This window comes from Drosophila mauritiana, chromosome 2R (assembly GCF_004382145.1).
Source record: "Drosophila mauritiana strain mau12 chromosome 2R, ASM438214v1, whole genome shotgun sequence".
Classification (NCBI taxonomy): domain Eukaryota; kingdom Metazoa; phylum Arthropoda; class Insecta; order Diptera; family Drosophilidae; genus Drosophila; species Drosophila mauritiana.
In genome coordinates this window covers 5,277,899-5,299,054 of record NC_046668.1, presented here as the reverse complement: position 1 = coordinate 5,299,054, position 21,156 = coordinate 5,277,899, and the positions used below count along the sequence as shown (strand labels likewise).

Below are 21,156 nucleotides of genomic sequence, written 5' to 3'. Positions count from 1 at the left end.
AACAGTTTTGGAGAAGGCTTAATTATACATTTATTTAGAACATTCACAATTAGGTAAATTATTGATTTTTACATAACAGTTGACTGCTGAAAGGAAACGTTTCCGACCCTATAATATACATTTATTCTTAATGAGGTTCATGTCATCCTATCTCTGTAAACGCCGAGATTTTCGGAACTATAAAACCTACAATGTTAAGAAAAAGCATTCACGGATTCACGTATAATGTCACGTATTGTCTCTTAGAAAATTGAAATTCTTTTCATTTTAGATTAAACCGAAGATTGACATATGTTAGCTCGAAAAACATTTTTATATGTGTCTTACTAACGCCAAAATGGAAAATACAAAATGATGTGCATTGTTGTAGCGCTTCATGAAAACGATTCTCCGAGTTTGTTTTTATAGGACTATTCGTAGTCACTTTCTTGTTTGCACCGAATGCATAAACAGAGAACTGCAATCCGAAAGGGAAACTCTCGCTCTTCGCCTGATTTCACCACACTGCTCCCTCGATTGGCGCTCCTGCGCTCGACGCGAAAGCTTTTCGGGGGAGCGGAAAAGCTGCGCCAAAGCACGAAGTCCACGATCCCGATCCCTAAAGCTCGGGCAAGGCCTCTTGAATGGCAACGAGATTCCACCAAAATACTTTCAGTTGCGAGCGGACCTCTGCACGGAGTGGAACAAAATCTGAAGAGCAAAGAGTACAGTCCGCGGAAAACGTTCAATTAATAGAAGCAAGAAGCCACATATATAATCTAATTATTCTCGTATATACCCCACATATATCTCGCCTGTGCATATACGAACCCCGTATATATGTATCAGTGAACAAAAAGTTGTTATACATAAAATAAATTGCGAAAGAAGAAACACCATTATCAACTAAAAATAGTGACCGATTCTCAAAGGAATACAAATTTTAATAACGAAAGACCCCAAACGACGAGAACGAATCAATTATACAATTATAACACTATAAACTGTAGAACACACCAAAACGAGCAGACACGCGCACGCATGTTCGCGTTAAGGGACTAAAGCACATCAGAACCGTAACCGATCGCAGGATGACTTTCACCCGCCTCAAGACTCTCTCGCTGCTCGTGTGTGCTCTGCTGGCCCTGAGTTTTCCCGGACATGTGAGTGGCGCAGGCAACAACAACAACAAGAAGGGCTCGCAGCCAGTGGCGCCTCCGGAGCCGGAGGCCGTCATCGAGGAGGTCAATGCCAAGCAGCTGGAGAAGCTCCTGGCCGACAAGGATTACGTGGCCGTCTTCTGGTGTAAGTGGTGGGAGAGGGGGGTGTGCCAGTGCTCTCGGGTTCGTCCGGGCACCGCTCATTTATCACCAGACCGGACCGGACCGGACTCGAAATAGTAACAGAAGCCATATTATATAAATTTTCGCTAGTGAAAATTCTAAAAATTCACATACAAATGAAAATATGTGAAAAATTCGTTGCTCGAAATGTCCGCGATTTTCATTCGGTTAATTTTTTATTTTTTTCTATTTCTTCATTTCCTCCCCGAGTTGCCAGTAGTCTGTGCTGCCTTCCCTTTTCTATATATTTTTCATTTCTGCGCTATCTTTGCGATCTGTTTATGAGTAGAGAAATCTCTCTTGGCTGTGAGAAATCGTCATTGCAGCTTTTTATATTTTCGATTTTTTAGTCTATTTTGGCGCAAACTTTTGGCACAAAATGTACCTCTGAAGCAGACTTTCATTTCCTTCCAGTTGGCAGCAGATTTCCTGCCCTTTTACATTTATTTTCAATGCCCTCGTCCATTGGTCACCTATTTTCGGGTTACCAAAAAAATGGTTACCGTTCGCGTGAAAGAATGGCTTACTTATTAAATCTCTTTAATCAGTTTAAAAATAGATTTGGCCTTTGCGCGCTGTTCCCCAATGTCAAAGTTAATAAACACGAAAGTGATCTTCGGATTGTAATATTCTCCTTTATATGTATACGTATACCTCACGATGTGTTTCATTAGCATTGGCGGCAATTCCAAAAATAATTGTTGACAATGAAAATATTTTAAGTCCAAAAGCCTCAGGCCCAATGACGCTGGCCGACAATCGAAATAATCATGGAATATATACGCAAATGGCAGAGCATTGAATAGTTTTGGCAATCAAATCGCAGATAGTTCAATATGTAAACGAATTCTATCGATAAGCTAAATGTGTTTATTGTTTCAAGCGAACGCTATTTATGTTATTGCACTGCATGCGAAAGCACTCGGATGATTTTAAATCAAACATCCTGCACCTAGTGTACACAGGAAACACCTTAGTGTTGGTAAAGACATTAGGAGTAGCGAGCAATGGGGGATTCGGCCAACTCGCGATTACTTTCCAAGCAGTGAAAGATTGTTTTGAACGGATAGAAAACAATCGAAATGGCTGCTTACTCGGCGATGTATTAATGATTCCGATTTTGCAGTCTGGTCTGCCGTTTAACCAACCAGAACGTTTGTAGAGACGTGGGCCAACGGTGGTCTTTTGCGGCCTGCAATTCATTTCCCTAATAGTGGCCGCATGAATTTTATGAATTAATTTAGAATTTCAGCATATTTGTTGGCAGTTGCTGCCGCATTAATAGCACAGAATTGGCCTGGCGCTGCTGTCATTTCATTCATTCATTCAGGCTTATTTTCGACTGCGCGGTCCGATGATGCATCCTGCATCTACTATAGGAATGAATAATCTCTGCGGCATTTGGCTCCACTTCTGCCAGGGCTTTGGGCTTTCAATTCGGATGGGAATTTAGTTATGGTCTCTTGTGGCGTCACATGCAGCAGTTGCCGACTGTCAATCGCTGCCGGTATCTACATATAATCGATCTTGGGTACTCACACGCTCGGTTTCTACGATTTCAGATGCGCGAAGCTGCGTGACCTGTGATAAGGTTTTAGCGGAACTCGAGAAAATCGACGATGACACCGACTCCTTCGGTGTGGACTTCGTGAAAATCAACGACAAACGACTAGCCAAACAGTATGGCATCAAGAACTTCCCCGCCCTCACCTACTTCAGGTAGGTAACTCCCCCACCACGAACAAGCACAAGACCTAATCGAATCGAATCCATACCTCGAAAACCGCAGGGAGAAGGAGCCCATCATATACGATGGCGATCTCATGGACGAGGAAGGAGTGCTCGATTTCCTCACCTCCTTGGAGGCCATGGACTTGCCCGATCGCATCGAGGAGGTCAATGCCAAGATATTGCAGAAGATCATCGAGGACACCGACTTCGTAGCCGTTCTGTTCTGTAAGTGTGAATGACTTGACCGTAGCACAAACTAAGTTCTTCAAACGTTTAGCACTCCGAACACTGTAGTGTCGGACACTTGAATTGATGATGTTCTTTTTCAAAGCAGTTGCAGTTTTTAGCGAACACAAACAGTTTAGCTCTCTTGTGACTAAAAATCATACAGCTAGGTACTAGGACTACTATCAAAACTACCTATTCTGTACATTCTATTCCATAAATCAATATCTTTTGCGTATGTCTGTACTCTCTCTATAAATACGTATACTACTTGTAACTAACCGAAGCTAAGTGGCGGCATACTTAACACTTAATATAACTCTCTATATATAATAATAATTTCTCTTCCGGCGGTGTATCGCACCCTCTTTGAGCCAAAATGCAAAAGGACCATTTATCAATCCAATATCTATTCTATCAAACGACTCCAGGTCCAGATCATGAAACATGCCCGCCCCGGGTTATGGGTAAGTTTTCCGTGAACAGTACTGGGAACCTTCTATCTTGCACTCTCCTTTGAAACTATGTTTCCCCCAAATTAATTCATTGACAATGTTTTACCCTATTCCGCCATAATTTTCCTGATTCCAGTAATACCAAAGTTGAAATGAAAAGATTATTCCGCAATGCCCACAATTCGATATGTAAATATGTATTTCCTAATTGGCTGCATAACCCAAATAACCGAAAAATCCAGAGTGTGGGTTGGTGCTTGCTAGGATCGATCGCTAGGGAAATTCAAGTTGATGATGATCTCGACTGGGTAATCTTAATCTCTCCGGCGGCAGCCAAGTTAACGTCGATGGCCTGGGTGAAGGACTCATCCTCAAATAGATACAATCACCACCGTACGAGTAGTAATCCTTAGTAATTTTTTAGAAAAACAAGATCTCTCATTTTCGCGTTCGCTATCGACCAAGGCAGACACACATATTACGTATACGTATAATAATAAACATTACAACAACAGAAGCAATGCAGATGAATGTCTGGGCTCGGCGCCAGATTATGTTTTTGTCGGCACGACGTCTCCTTCTCCCCCCCTTCTCACAACCCAATCCCTAACCCTGTGACTTGGACAAGCCGGTGGATAGCTGGATGGAAATGGGGATTCGCACAGGTCTATTGAAGTTGGATCAGAATGTGGAAATCTTCGAGCGTGGAAGAATTTCCCCAGAGACGATTTTCGAGAGTGGGGTGGCCTTGTGTGAATTTTGGAGAAAGGCAGGAATTTACCTATAGAAAAGCATAAATTCAATACTTGCAGATGTGGCATACATACATACATGTACATATACACACACGGTGATGTGTGTTGGCCAACAACAAAGTATTCGTGGCCATCCGTCTCTTTCCGACACAGCCACCTACAATTTTAGTGTTAAAAATAGAAAACTCAAGCAGTTGGTGGGCCAACAAAATGATTTTTCGCTGTTCTTGCTGCTGCTGTTATTTTTGCTTAATTCTGAAACAACTAACTATAGCCACACTCACATGGCAAGTGTGTGAATTCACAAGAACATTTCTGTAGCATCCGCTACACTATCCATAGGTATTTTTATCAAACGCAGACAGCATACAAAAAACAAAACGCCTGTCCTAATGCAAGATGCATAGATGCATAGATGCGAACAGCTTGTAGGTGAGACAAGACAAGAAATCGTGGCCCATTGTCCCGCCCGCCCCTTCACTGCATCCCCCCCCCCCCCTCCGATCGTCCCCCCGCAATTGAGTTTGAATCCATCAGGGGCTGCAGACAGACAGCGCTTTTAATTGCTCTTGCATTCAGCAATACATCAACATGGCGCACACGAGCCGGCAGTGCATGGTTATGGCCAGATCTTCAGTTGTCGCAGCCAAATGCTGGTTTACATAATATACGAATACCTATATACTCGTATCCGTCCGTCCCACTGCAGCTCTACAGCTGTGTGTGCGCGGCTCTTCCCCGACTGACTGGCACTATTTATAGTTAAGTGCAACATTTGCCCATGTCTGCGGCAGGGCCAAAAAAATTGGTCAGGTCGTCAGGGAGAAAGTTGGAGGCTCACAAACACGTCTGATTTTCTAGATTTAGCACATATGCATTGTGCAGTAAATTATGAGACATTTTCGCGAGCGAGTGTGTGCGTTGGCCTTGTCACCTTGGCGACACCCACTCAAACAGCTGCTGGGAATGAGTCGCGTTGATCGGGAAAATTAGTATTTTGGTCGGGGTAATGGCTTTTGAAGGCGTGTCATTCTGGGCACCACCGCCGGCTAACTGCATTCGGAAAGGTGCGGTGATAGGTTGCCATAAACATGTGGCCAGGCAGGGAGCCATCACACTGACAAGTTCACCGACAAAGCAACAGAAATAAATATTACGTATACGCAGCGTCGGCCAGAAAAGCGAAAGCTTGTCGAAAACACATTTACGAATGTGGCAAGCACAACGCACGGAAATAGAGGAAAAGGTGAATGCAAGGAGAGAGCTTTTCGAAAAAAACCATTCCTCTTTTATTCACCCACTCCGATATGTATGTATTTCCTCTACCAAGGCAAACACATTGCAACAGGTTGCACGCAGACTGATAGGGATGTTGTAAACAAATTGTGTAAATAAACGAATCGCCTGGGAGAGATTGGGCAACCGTAGCGTTAAGTGGAACTCCATGGCCCTTGCATGCACTCACATCTGTCTGAGATGGCTCCAGAATAACCCCCACTTACGGCCGCACGAAACATAATACCTGAATGTTCTGCCTATCCGTGTACTATAATACCCAACACCAGACCCCACCCTGATGTTCTGTGCTCTACTCCTCGCTTACCCAGACGTTACCCCTCTGCCAGACGGCCCTAATTATCTATTGTTTGCCTGATTCTATGAAACAATCCACCGAATCCGCGATCGCGACCGCCAGACAAACAGCAATGCCGCAAGTGCGCCAAGGCCTTGCAGGAGCTGGAGAATATCGACGACGAGGCTGACCAGCTGGGCATCGGGTTTGTGAAGATACACGACGAGGCCTTGGCCGACGAATACAATCTAGGCAACCTGCCAGCCTTGGTCTATTACCGCCACCAGACTCCGATCATATACGAAGGTACCTCCATCCCAAACCACATTCTCTTGAAACCTGCACCACCACTCAATTCGAACTCAGACCAACACACATCAATCCCATGCTGAGCTCGGTATTCATTTCGCTAATATCGAACTGTGTCTCCAGGTGAACTTCAGCGGGAGGAGGACGTCTTGGAATGGTTGGTGCAGAATAAGTCGACGGGCGATGAAGATGATGTGATCGAAGACGTCACTTCGAAGACTCTGTCGACGCTGATCAGCAATATCGACAACCTGGTTGTGCTGTTTTGTATGTAGATGAGAATTTTCGCGGGGCACGACACGCGATAACCGACTGACATTAATCTGCAGATGATCATGGAAACGACGACTCGATGACCGTGTTGGAGGAGCTAGAGCAAATCGACGACGACTGCGACAAGCATGGCATTCAGTTTGTGAAAATCGACGATGCCAAGGCGGCAGCCGATTACGGAATCGATTCGGTAGGATCCCAGCGAGCTGGCAGTTGAAACGTCTTTGACACGAATAACATAATTCGACCTGCAGATTCCGGCCATTGTTTACTTTGAAAAAGAAATTCCAAATGTGTACGACGGCGATCTCATGGACGAGGAGCAGATTCTGAAATGGTTGTTGGGACAGTTGGAACGGGATGAGATCGAGGACGTCACCGACGAAATGCTCGACACAATGATCAAAGAAGGACGCGTCATTGCCGTGCTGTTCTGTAAATATTGAAACCCCGTACCCATAGCGCATAGCGCCTAAGGTGGCGAACACGTTTTGCTCATACGCTGTTTTCCAGACGACAACAACGACAAGAAGTCCCAGAAAGTACTCGAGGAGCTGGAGAACATTGACGACGAGTGCGACGCATTGGGCATTACTTTCGTGAAGATCGACAATCCCGAGGAGGCCGTTGAATATGGCATCAATAAAGTTCCTAAACTGATATACTTTGAAAAAGGCATTCCAACTATTTACGAGGGCAATCTGGAGGACGAGGAGAAGCTTCTGAAATGGCTAACAGACCAAACGAGTTCCGATCAAATCGAGGACATCACCGACGAAATGTTGGACTTAATCATTGAGAAAATGCCCCACGTTGCTGTTCTTTTCTGTAAGTTATTTCAGGGCCCCACTGTGATTTTGTGCCAGGACGCTTGCGCACTCGACTCCCTGTCTCTGTTGATATTGTACAGTTGAATTGGTGTTGTACTTCTGGGGTGACTGCAATCGAAACATTAACCCCGCTTTCTAGTAGTAATTTTCAATGGCGCTTGGAAAAAGTATTAACTTAAAACTAAACAATAATAACCAGTAGACCCCTTTTTCGTGAAGGTATCTCTGCAAAGACCGATAGAACAGTGTAGATTGTAGGTTTCACGTTACAAGTTGAGCGAAACAGCAGTTTGTTGACCAGTTCATTTCATAGCCTTCCAAGGCGTTGCAGACAATTGTTAAATTATCCTATGAAATCATCTTCGCAGACGACAAAGACCAAAAGAAATCACAGAAAATCCTCGCAGAGCTGGAAAACATCGACGATGAGTGCGATCAGAACGATATTGCCTTTGTCAAGATCGATGATGACAAGGAGGCCAAAGAATGGGGTATCGATGAGATACCATCGATTGTACTCTTTGAACGTGGAATTCCACACATCTACGAGGGTGATCTGATGAAAGAGGATGAGCTGCTTGGCTGGTTGGTGCACCAGAAGCGCTATTCCGAAATTCCCGAGGTCACCGATGAGATGAAGGACAAGTTGGTCGAGAACACCGAGCACTTGGCGGTTATATTCTGTGAGTAGCCCACACTGCTTAAGTAGCTACGCCTTTGCAATCATTACCATTCGCCCACAGACGACAAGGACGATAAGCAGGATATGCGCATCCTGAACGAACTGGAGAACATTGATGACGAGCTGGAGAAGGAGGGAATCGTCATCGTCCGCATTGATAACGCCGCTGAGGCCAAGGAATACGGTCTCGATCACTTGCCCGCCCTCATCTACTTCGAGAACAAGATCCCGGCCCTCTACGAAGGCGATCTGATGAACGAGGATGAGGTGCTCGAGTGGCTTCTTGTCCAGAAAAAGACAGCTACTATCGAGGAGGTTACCGACGAGATCCTGGTCACTCTGATCAACGAACACGAATACGTCGTCGTCTTCTTCACGGGTCCCTGCGAGCCCGGAGAGACCTGTGAGCACACTCTGAACGCCCTGGAAAGCATCGACGATGAGTTGGATGAGGCTGGCATCATTTTTGTTACCACTGAGGATACCGGAATCGCCAAGAAATACAATGTCAAGACCTATCCACGCCTGGTGTTCTTCAGGAACCGTGATCCACTTCACTTCACCGGAGATCTGGACGACGAGGACGAGGTGTTGGCCTGGATTACCGACGACGAGACCCTTGAAATTCCCGGAAAAATTGAGGAGGTCAATGTGAAGATGTTGGATAAGATCTTGGCTGAAAACGATCACGTTGTCGTATTCTTCTGTAAGTTAACTTAAAACCTTATATTGTTTCGTTCTTAAACCCGTTTTCTGCAGATGCTGAGGGCGATAAGAAGGCCCAAAAGATCCTTAACGAGCTGGAGAACATCGATGACGAATGCGAGGAAAAAGACATTGACTTTGTAAAGACATCCGACGACGATATTGATAAGGAGTACGACCTGCCCGGTCTGCCGGCACTTGCATTTTATAGACATAAGTTTAGAACAATTTACACCGGTGAGTGCTGATGCATGATGATAAATGTAGACTTTATTAGCCAAGGTACATATTTGAAATATTCGTTAAAAGGTGACCTGATGAAGGAAGAGGAAATTCTCGAGTGGGTTATTGATTTGCACGAGTCCACAGCTGATGTCATCGAATCTGTCGATCGTAAGACCCTGCAAGTTCTGATCAACGATGTTGAGCACCTGGCTGTGTTCTTCTGTAAGTGTATTGCTCATTAAGTTCAATAAGATCTTTTGGTTGACATTATCTGTTTGTACAACAGATGACGATGAATGCGAATCGTGTTCCGACATCTTGGAGGAGTTGGAGAACATCGACGATGACACCGACAAGCACGGAATACAATTTGTCAAGTCAAATGATGTTAAGCTGGCTCATGAAATTGGCATTTTCGCATTTCCAGCTTTGGTCTACTACGAGACCGGCGTCCCGATTATGTATGATGGTAAGTTGGGGATCTTTGGTATATTATTACAGCCTGAACTTACAGTCCTTTTTCCTTCAGGTAATCTCAAAAATGAAAACCGTGTGCTGCAGTGGTTAGTCAATCAAAAGAGTAAGCGTCCTTTCTTAAACGTGTTTATGCTTTATAACTCACGCTCATAAGCCAAACTTTCGATACAAAGTCAATTAAGACCAAAAAAGATTCCATAAATCTTAAAAATTACAAATCAAATATCATTTACCCGTTTCTTGCCTAAATTAAAAGTACAGTACGTAATGATAATTTCTTATATAGGCAATGATGACGGCGACAGTAATGAAAAAATTGTTAAATTGCGCTATCCCAAAGAAAGCGATGAGGATAAAAGAGAAAGATTAAAGCGTCTGCAAAATTCGATTCGCAATGAGAGATTACGTAAAAAAAAACTAGAAACTGATGATGATGAAAATGGGGATAACGAAGATGAAACAGGGGAGAAAGATACTGATAGGGATGACGATGACGAGGATGATAATGATGATGAAAATGGGGACGACGGGGATGACGAAGATGATAATAATGAGGACGACGAGGATGACGAAGAAGATGATAAAAACGGGAACGACGAGGACGATGATGACGAAGATGAAGATGACAATAACGAAGACGAGGACGAGGATGATAAAGACGATAATAATGGAGACGACGAGGATGACGAAGAGGACAATAATGAGGACGAAGATGAAGATAATGATGGGGACGAAGATGACAATGAGGACGACAAGGACGAGGATGACGAAGAAGATAATAATGATGACGACGAAGAAGACAATAATAACGACGACGAGGACGACGAAGAAGACAATGATAATGACGACGAGGATGATGAAGAAGACAATGATGATGATGACGAGGATGACGAAGAAGATAATAATAAGGACGACGAAGATGACGAAGAGGATAATAATGAAGACGACAAGGACGATGAGGATGGCGACGATGAAGATGAGGACGAAAATGACAACGAAGACAATAACGGAGATGACGAGGATGATGAGGACGGGGATGACGGGGATGACGGGGACGAGGAGGACGATGACGAGGAGGACGGGGACGACGATAACAAAAAAGACAATGATGACGAGGATGATGACGAAGACGGGGACGACCCAGATAAGGATGACGAGGACGCAACAGGGGAGGACGATAATGAGGACGACGAAGATGAAGAAGAGGATATTAAAAGTAAACCAAAATATAGGCACACGGCCAAAGGTCGAACGATACACCGTCTTGCTGACCTTTGCTCAGGTCGGCTTATAGATGAAATAGGTAATACCTGAATGTGAGTTGCCATTGACGCACTAACTGAAGTTGTTCAATGTTTTGTCCAACCCGACTTTAATTCCCTTCCCAACTTCATCCCGCCCGAGAACACATCCTCGTACACTGTACTATGCCAAAAAACACTCTGTAACTTTGACTAAAGTTAATTTCATTGTCTATCTACAGACTTGGGGAAGAGGAATTCAAATAGAAATGCATTTAACCAAGGTAACCACTCTACAATCACGTGATTTGTGTGTCTGTGCTCTGCGCATTGCTTCTGTGCTAAAGCAACTATCATGTGAGGCACAATCTTAATTGGGAATACACAGTCCAGTCAAAATAGCTACCCACACTCGTATACTTTTGATCCCCTTGACTAAGTAATCCCACACCTACATCCGCAGCTTTATCCACTTTCAAAGCCAAATGTCCTTGTTACTGCAAGGACATGTTTAAAGAATATTAAATCATACATAGCTGACACAATGTTTGAAATTATTTAAGCCAGGAAACTTAAGGTTTTTTATTTAAAAACGTAACTATCTTGATAATGATACAACAATTGTGTTAATACCTAATTTGTTCGATTTATAATTTACTTTCTCATAATACTTTAAGTAATCGTTATGTTTGTTTATATATATTAATGTATAACGATCCTGCTGCTCCATGGAAAATATTTAAGCATATAAACAAAAACAACCATAAGTTCGATCAAGTGAGACGCAGTGGATTCACTGACACTCAGTCGAAAACGAAATGTACAACGTGGGCTTAACTCGACTTTTGACATGTTTGTAAATTAGAATCAAAATCCGAAACTTGTACAGTCAGCATCAAAAGCATTTTGTCAGTTAGTAGTTTTGCAATGTAATTTAAATTATACTTTATAACAATTTCGAATCTCTTCCACTCATAAAGCACGCTTCTACTCTAGAACAAAGAATCTTTCAAGTCTGAGAATATAATGAAAATCAAATCGAAAATCGTACTAACTGCTCTTTTTCTTTCTCTGTGGTAATATCGGAGGTGTTAAGAAAAGTGTAAAAAGCCAGTTTGCGACTTCTATTCTTAGTTCTAGCCTACAATGATGCACTTTTGTTGAAACCATTTTTAACTTATCGTAACGAACCTTCTGTTGATAGTGAACCAAAAAAAACAAAAATCTTTTTAAATTAAACAATCTGACAAAATGTTTTTGTTTGTTTGCTTACACAGATGACGAATGTTTCTATGTTGGATTGGGTCATGACGGCCATTCAGCTAAGCGCGGCAACAATTTCGTGCCCAACGATTACAAACCATTCCAATGCTGTCCAACCAAATTGGAGAAGTCAACGAAAGTTCCTAAGATGACCGCCCAGCGGATCGGGCATAGCGAAGGCGACCAGGGCAAGCGTCCCAGCGGCGGCAACTTCCAGTTCGCCGGCCAGGCGTCCAGCAAATCGTCCACCAAGCCGGCGGCCACCAAGAAGCAGGCCAAGCCCTCCAAGGACACCGATGACGACGATGAGGACGACGAGGACAAGCCCCTGGTGAAGGTTTCCTATGCCAACAAGCGCTCGGGAGGAAGCAACAAGCCGCAGGCTGGCAAGAAGCCGGTAGGCAAGGGCCAGGACAACGACGACCAGTCCCAGGAGGTGGAGAAGGTATCCAAGCAGAAGTCGGCGAAGAAGTCCGGCAAGCTGAATGTCAAATCCGGTACGTAGTCGTTGGACCCTCGGACCAGACACCGTTGTCATTTAGCACTATAAACAATTCGAGATAAAGATTCATTTGACGCCAAGCTCATTGTCCTGTTCCCTGATCACTTTGCTCTAGTTGTGCCCATACTCAGACACATACAGACACACGCACAATTTGGTCGTTACCTTATTTGTTTATTTCTCTTCTCTTTTCTCTCTCTTGTGTCTTGCAGGCATTAATTTTTTCCAAAATCGACTAAAAAATTTGTATGATATCATTTTTCAGGATATCTCTCTGTGGGAGTAAGGCAACAGTTTAACTGAATGTGGCTAACCACAGACAGTTAGATAGTGATTGATTGTATGATTGAATGATATACCATACTAAAGTAGCACGTATACGCACTGTTGCCAACTGATAGAACAATTATCAAACCACAACCAATACCAAACCCAAAACCAAAACCAAAACCAAAACCAACTCAAACCTGTATAGCCAGCCAAAGAACCTTCAATGACAGGTTTCTATAATTAAATGTACATCATCTATGTGTGACTGCAAAAGACAACAACTATGACAAGAACCAACTGAAAACTGAATTCGCAGGCTGTGTGTCCTTGAAATTGAGGTTTCCTCGCACTAACCTTGAACAGTCTGGCACAAAACCATTGACACATCTTCTGTGCCAGATCAGAACTTACTCCACGTTGTTCCACGTTAAGAAGATCCACGAGTAGCAGAATCACACGAAACCCGAAATAATGATTAATGATCAAGAAAACCTACTAACCGAAACTTTGTTGATATTTTCGCTTTAACTTTCTTCAAGAGGGGCCGACCTGTGTAGGTCGAACCCAGGTCTATAACTAACTAAACCACACATTTGTTGCATTTGCCAACGGATTTCAACAAACTTTGTTCAAACTAAAAGCAATTACTTCGACAAGCAACTATAAAACTTCTGAGAACTTTCACTTGTATATTTAGTCAGCAAGCCTTGTTATTAACAAATTAATGGGACATTGTCTTTTGTCAATAACGAACGCCTAAACTTTTTTGATACTACTTCTTTTTGTCGCAATATACAATTTACATTTATGTAGTTAGTCTAATTTAAACAAGGGCCAAAGCATAGCAAACGAACGAACAAACGCATAAAATATTTTTTGAAACAATTTACACCTGACAGTGCCCAACTGTTAGCTAATTTAACTGAGACGTGTAACTATGAGAGCCTCCAACTGTTTGCATAATAACAACATTAAGAACCATAATTTGTAACCACAACTTTTTAGATATGTTGCAGCAGCATACAGGCCGTATACTTAATTTTGTTATGGAATCGAAAATCCAATATTTCTCGCTGAACATGGCCTCGCATATTGTAGCTCGCCATTTGTTTCATTTGTTTTCTTCTGAGAGCGATTTCTGTACCGCTCGCTGTTGTTTTTGTTATCGGTATTTGCAAAATATCGAATTATAAATCTTTATCATTATGTTTTCTTAAGCTAAAGCCTACCAATCTACACGCAATTGTAACTAAATCCAATATATATGTAAACAAATTTTGTTGAACAGCAGCTGATAAGTCAAGATTTTCGAAATGGAAATTGTCAGATCGTAAGAATCAAACGCAAATCGACAAAAGCACTTTTGTAAACATAGCTCCCGAATGAAATTGTAAGAATATTTAATAAAAGCCATCCAACTCAATAAACTTAGGTTCTCTTATTTATAACAATTTTAAAGCACTGTTAAAATACGCAATTCTTTGTCTTAAATAATTTCAAACATATAGGCCACAAAAAATCTTGAAATATATTCTTGAAAACCTTGACGATGTACATATGTATGAATGTATGTTTGTCAGTGGCAACTGTCCCCCTCAAAAACCATATATTTTGAGTCATAGGCTGCCAAATGTAACATTGTTTATGGCCGGGTGGGGATTTGGCAAAGTGCCGAATTCGAATTTCATTTGGGCGGGGGTGGGAATAAACAAAGCGATCATTAATTTTGCATACATATTCAAGATTAAAGCTGATGATTGATTGACAAACTGCAGCCACCAGGTATGTGCCACCAAATGGACGACGAGCCAGACACTTCGACCAAATACATGGAAATACGATGAGTTCTAACCATTTTGTTTGATTTTGCTAACAGGTAACATTGCAAGCAATCAGGACGTCTTCAACTGGATTCTCGAACAGAAGGCCGACCAAAGCATTCAGCTCATTAATCGTGACCAACTTTTCGAGTATATAGGCACCAAAGACTTTTTAGCGGTTGTTTTTTGTAAGTATACCTCGGGAAGTTGTAAGTTTAGGTAACATAAATGCTAAGGAATCCAAGAGGTTTCACGTACTTTTAGTAAATCGCGCCCACTAAAAACTGTAACTGCCCAAAAACACAAAAGCAAAATATAATTTCTACGGAATAAGTCTCTCAGAATCTGAATAATTTAGCCAAATACTCCAAATATTCATGTTAATGCCAATGGGATATCGCTTGCAATTGCAGACAAAGAAGATGATCCCGACTCGCCACGAGTGCTGCGGCACATCGAACTAATCGACGACGAGGCTGCGGAATATGGCATTTACATAGTGAAGATGCACGACAAGCTGATGGCCAAGAAGTACGGCTTCAGGAATCCCCCGGGACTGACGTATTTCCGCAAGGGCAAGTATATCAACTACGACGGCGATATCGATGACGAGGAGGAGGTCCTGGACTGGCTAACGAGCCCGGCCAACATGGAGATGACCGATCACATCGAGCAGGTAAACCGCAAGATGTTCGAGAAGATCCGCAAGAACTCCGACTACGTAGCGGTGATATTCTGTAAGTCCTCGAGGTCCACAGTTGATTGGACTGCCTTTATGAACCCACAACTTACCCTCAGATAGCGATGAGTGCAAGCAGTGTCCTCGTGTCCTGGCGGAGGTGGAGCACATTGACGACGAAGCGGACAAGGCGGGCATCGACTTCGTCAAAATCGACGATAAGCAGATGGCCAAGGAGTACGGAGTGTTCGCCCTGCCTGCCATTGTCTTCTTCAAGCCCACATCCAAGGAGCCAGTTATATACGCCGGTAGGTGTTCCCATTTAAGAAAGGTGTTAGTTCAGTGCGTAAACTCGTTTCCTTGCAGGTGATCTTTACGAAGAAGAACAGATCCTAACTTGGCTGATCACGCAAAAGGATCCAAGTGGAGATGTTATCGAAGATCTCGAAGGCGAAAGACTCGTTCATCTGATTGAAGAGTCTGGCTCCATCGCAGTCTACTTTTGTAAGTTTGCAACCGAAAGCACTCTGTGATTCAACCGATGAATTTTCAATATCTCTGAGGAACAAGGTTTTAAGTGCTGCAATCGGTTTGGTGGTATCAATTCGCACAAAGTACAACGTCCAATTTGATGTTCACTTTACGTCACGTCCATCAGCCAACAGGCTTCTTAAATGTAGAATTATTAACCATATTTTGCATCGCGTATAACGTACTTTATGGGTTTGGTGCCACGCTTTTGCGCAAACAGTTTGCAGCGAACTGTGTGTTTATGATCGTAGATAACCAATTAGATAAATCTAGTCTAAGCCTCTTATCAGCGCTCTGTGTATCTAACCGAACAAGACTTTATTTATATTTCTATTTACGACTGTGCTCTCTGAAATCTCAAACCGAACCACACAAATCGATACCCAAACGTAGGGAACAAGACCAAGTGCGACATTTGTAATTCGAAAGCGGCTCGCAAGGCGCGGCTGAAAAAGGAGCGCGATCAGCACCAGCAGGAGGGCGGAGCAGCCAGCGCCGCTGCCGCCTTCGGCAGTGAGGCGGATCCTTCCGAGGCGGCCGCTGGCGGGGCAGAGGATGCGCCAGCGGCAGGTTCTGAGGGGGATTCCCCGCCAGCCTCTGCAGCTGCTCCAGCGGATGCGTCAACTGGCAAGCAAGAGGATGGTAGCCACCCTTTCTGTATAGAACTCGTGCAACTGGAATGAGTCCAAGAATGTTTAACCACTTAACCCAGCACAACCAGACACCAAAAGCCAACGCACACTAGACACACATCCTCCTTGTACAGCGAATGTAAAAACCCCAACGAATATAGAATCTCCATCCGAAACCCACTGTATCTATTTGTTGCTCCAACTCTGTCGACTCCTTCTATCTATTCTCAACGTTAGCTGTTATCTTCCTCATCCCCGATAAGATTTATTTTTGATATTCAGTTCGATATTATTTGAATTATAACTGCTGATTCCAACGTACACGTGTAGAGAGAGCTATTCTGATGCACTGACTCTAAGATACACCCACTTATCAGTACCTGAAAACGTGCTAGTGGAATCAGGACTTATAAAACGTACTATCATACTTCCCTTCAACTTCTGCTCTGCTTTTTATGTAGTGCTTGTGTAGTACCCCGTATGTCGAGTCCTTGTGTACAGTACGTGTTGAATAATTGTAATAATATACTCCTCAACCCCACTTTGACAATCAGATGCGGATGGCTGCGAGCAGTGCACCAAGGTTCTGGAGGAGCTGGAAAACATCGACGATGATTGCGACAAGCACGGCATAACATTCGTTAAGACCAGGGACTTCTCCGTGGCCGACGGCTACGGCGTGCACGAGTATCCGGCTCTAGTTTACTTCGAGGGAGGAATCCCCAACGTATTCGAGGGTGAAGCAGCCATCAAACGATGGGCATTCCTTGCTAAGCCATTGTCTTTGCAGGCGAGCTGAGCGAGGAGGAGGAGGTGCTCCAGTGGCTGATCACCCAGAAGACCGAAGATCGTATTGAGCTGATCACTCGCCAGATGCTGGAGACAATGGTGGAGGAGACGCAGTACCTGGCCGTCTATTTCTGTGAGTAGCTCCTATCGATCGGACTCTGGTTCGATTGGCCCACTGTTCTCCATCACTTTATCATGATCTACCACATTCTGAATTATTGTATCCTCCCCGCCCCACACTGCATCGACCATAAACCACAATCTGTCTCAATCCCTGTCTCAAACCGAACCCGAAAACGAAACCGCAACCGCAACCGTACCGACCTCAGTGCCACCAGAGCGCAATGGGAAGCAACCCGCTTTCTGCCGCAGTTTCTGCTCCCCCTCTAGTCTTAAAGAAAGCAACCTGACCACCACCAAATCCACAAAACACTCATCCAGCCAATTCGTACAAAACTACATCTCACGTAAAAGAAAACGTATCGAAAAACAAGGTATTCCTTCCGTATTCCACGTGCAAACAATAAAACTCCCAAGCTCCGACTTCGCATGCTCGATGGAGCCCTAACCACGTCTAACCCTCCGTAGGAGCTCTGTTCTATGCCCAGAATCGAATCCTGACAGCACTAAACCAGGCTTCCATCGTATTACGACCAAACTAAATGATGAGATATCTGCATGCCCTTCCTTTGCTGTTGATAAGCAATTTGCGTTCCAAATTTCTAGAATTCACTGGAATTTAGTTTGGACGGGAATACCTTTTTGTTACGGCGTTTTCTTTGCCTCTTACACTATAGCTAACCGATTCTCAAGCTTCGCTCTAATTATAAACACTAATTACAACGGGGTAACTACTGACCTATCGTGCATTTTCGGCAGACAAAATCAACTGCAACATATGCGACCAGATACTAGAGGGCTTGGAACTGATCGATGACGAATGCGACGTGTTCGGCATTCATATGGTCAAGATCCAGGATCCGCAGCTGGCAAAACGTTACTCGATCAAGACCTTCCCGGCCTTGGTTTATTTCAGGTAAGTGTCAAGAGTGTCCATCAACTAAACTTCTAAGCCATCCGAACTTGTGTGCAGAAATGGAAACCCATTGCTGTTTGAGGGCGACCTTCAGAACGAGCAATCAGTGTTGGAATGGCTCATCGATGATGACAACCGCGAGTTGGCCGATGAAATCGAGGAGGTCAACGAGCGTATGCTGGATCGCCTAATGGCGGAGTCCACTCTATTGGTCGTTTTCTTTTGTGAGTATCCAAGGTTTAATGAATTAAAAGATGATCCTATAACTTATCACACACTTATGTAGATGACGATGATTGTGCTGAGTGCGAGGAGATTTTGGAAGAGCTGGAGGAGATCGATGGCGAGGCAGACATGTTCGGCATTGACTTCGTAAAGATTGCTAGTATCCAGGCGGCCAAGAAATACGAGATAGTGAATATACCTTCCCTCGTTTATTTCCGGTAGGTGATACTCAAAGCTGTAGATGAAGTTTTTTAACCCTTCACCACTTTAGAAAACAAGTGCCCGTCCTCTACGACGGCGACCTACACCAACACGACAAGGTGATCACCTGGCTAACGTCGCAGGATGTATTCGAGATCAAAAACGAAATAGAAGAAGTCAACCGAAAGATGCTCGACAAGCTACTCGAGGAGAATGAGTTCTTGGCCGTTTTCTTCTGTGAGTTCAGTAACCTTTCTGAAACACTCTTCGATTATTACAAACATGTCTTCTACTTAGACGAACACAATCAGCCGGACAGTACTGCAGCGCTGGAAAAGCTCGAGAACATCGACAGCGAGACGGATAACCTGGACATCACCTTCGTGAAGATGGCCGACTCCCGGTATGCCAAGAAATGGGGCGTCACCAAGCTGCCAGCAATGGTCTACTTCCGCCGTCGGTTCCCCAGCATATACAGGGGTATGTCCGTGGGAAGGTGAAGCGAGCAAAGGAGTAATCTCATTATAATTCTCATTCAAGGTGATCTGTTATCCGAGGACGAAGTGCTGGAGTGGCTGCGCAAGAACCGCTTCCGCCAGCCCGAGCTGAACATCTTTATGTACGCCCTGATTGCGCTGGCGGTGGCCTTTGTGGTCTACACCGCCTTCCTGCTGCAGTGCTTCAAGCCGGCGCCACCGCCTCCTGTCCAGCACCCCAAGCAGTCGTGAATGGTAGCGGGCGGGGAATTGGGAAGAATGTACTGAATCATGTTGAACGGCTGTCAACTTCGATGGAGGGTTTTCGACAAGACATACAAAAGCGAGCGAGCCAAACTTGAAATGATTATCCAAAGTCACAATAATACACGCATATCTATGCACATTAAACTGTCATCCAATCGTCTAAATTAGACGCATGAAAACCACTTGTTTGGAGACAATCCATTGCTTTTGAAATATCTTTTGAGACAACTTGATAACTTCAACAAACTCTGATGCTTCCATTAATATCAAAACTCATGTATGTCACTTTACACATTTATTTGTCTTCTCACCCGTGTACATCATGGAAATCAATTACAGAAGAACACTATCAAGTCATAGTAATTACGTTAAATTTAAATTTAAACGCCATAATATTGTGTAATAAATGCCAATAATAATTTTTACAGTAACTCATTTACGGCCTATGATACTTAATAAACTATTGGATGATGTATGTAAAATTGTTCGTCGGGAATGTCTTATTTTGATCATGATAATGCATAGGTAAAGTCCATGGTCAATATCATTTGGATCCAATCGCGGCAATACGTTTTGTTCTGATAGTATTAAATAATATATTTCATTTTTATACCCCTACTCGTAGAGTAAAAGGGTATACTAGATTCGTATGTAAGATTCGAAAAGTATGTAACAGGCAAAAGGCAGCGATTCCGACCATGTAAAGTATATACATATATTCTTGATTAGGATCGATCTGGCCATGTCCATCTGTCCGTATGAACGTCGAGATCTCAGGATCTATAAAAGCTAGAAGGATTCAGGATTCAGCATACAGATTCTAGAGACGTAGACGCAGCGCTAGTTTGTTGACTCATGTTGCCACGCCCACTCTAACGCCTAAAACCCGCTAAAAACTGCCACGCCCACACTTTTGAAAAATGTTTTAATCTTTTTCTTTTTTCTTTTTAGTCTTGTAAATTTCCACAGATTTTACAACAAATTTTCCAAATAGTTTAGAAACTAAACTAAAGAACAAAGCATAAAGTAGGTTGGTTTGACCAAAGAAAAATTGAAAAGTAAAATCAATTGCTACTTTAGTTGTGTAATTGAGAGGAAGAATGTGATTGTCAATGGAAAGATCAAAATATACTCATATAAAATACTAAAAATGAACTCATACTAAATGAACTCATACTAAAAATGAACCTAGCTAGAATTAAAGGACGATGACAAATCTAATCTTGCAAACTCGTCTTAAAATAAGTTTATCCCTATGGATTGTAATTACACCATCATATATTCAAAAACTATTCAAAGATTACCCAACGAGTGATTTATTTTATAATTTCCTTTCCTACTCAGAGGCACAGGCACATGTTTAATCATCTGACTCACGAACTATGTTAGTATAGGTCATTTGGCGGTGATATCTCAATTTCGAAGTTATCAGGCGAAACTGTCTCCACAACCTAGTGATAGCACATAGATTCCTGGGTGCACAAGGCTTTGCCTGCCGTTGACAACACATTGTTTGTTTCCGCCAGCTGAAATTTCAGTCTGAAAACTCCCACTGACATTCTAATGCGGCAAAACAGACCGATGAGCTCATGCTGGAAGCCAGGGAAATAATGGCTAAAGTGGCAAAATGTGTTAAATCGAAAGGTAGATAATGACCGAAAG

At 43.2% G+C, this 21,156-nt stretch overlaps 1 protein-coding gene across 19 annotated transcripts; it reads left to right on the top strand.

Moving 5' to 3' along the window:
• The first annotated feature begins 398 nt into the window (after positions 1-398).
• Positions 399-19,929, top strand: LOC117136242 (FK506-binding protein 5). 19 transcript variants are annotated; one of them, XM_033297027.1, is made up of 28 exons: positions 537-1,284; positions 2,885-3,041; positions 3,112-3,278; positions 3,710-3,745; positions 6,185-6,367; positions 6,494-6,637; positions 6,700-6,833; positions 6,898-7,078; positions 7,157-7,471; positions 7,842-8,156; positions 8,217-8,861; positions 8,915-9,097; positions 9,170-9,307; positions 9,372-9,554; positions 14,715-14,846; positions 15,072-15,395; positions 15,457-15,645; positions 15,704-15,841; positions 16,262-16,510; positions 17,055-17,237; positions 17,291-17,422; positions 17,619-17,783; positions 18,169-18,325; positions 18,383-18,549; positions 18,612-18,768; positions 18,822-18,988; positions 19,049-19,231; positions 19,292-19,929. In XM_033297027.1, the coding sequence occupies exons 1-28, from the start codon at positions 1,071-1,073 to the stop codon at positions 19,477-19,479; spliced, it is 5,526 nt and encodes a 1,841-aa protein (XP_033152918.1). In that variant the 5' UTR covers positions 537-1,070; the 3' UTR covers positions 19,480-19,929. The 19 variants fall into 19 exon arrangements, with proteins under 19 accessions (XP_033152930.1, XP_033152926.1, XP_033152925.1 ...); XM_033297028.1 differs by lacking the exon at positions 3,710-3,745; XM_033297031.1 differs by lacking the exon at positions 16,262-16,510 and having other exon boundaries at positions 541-1,284.
• The last annotated feature ends 1,227 nt before the right edge of the window (positions 19,930-21,156 follow it).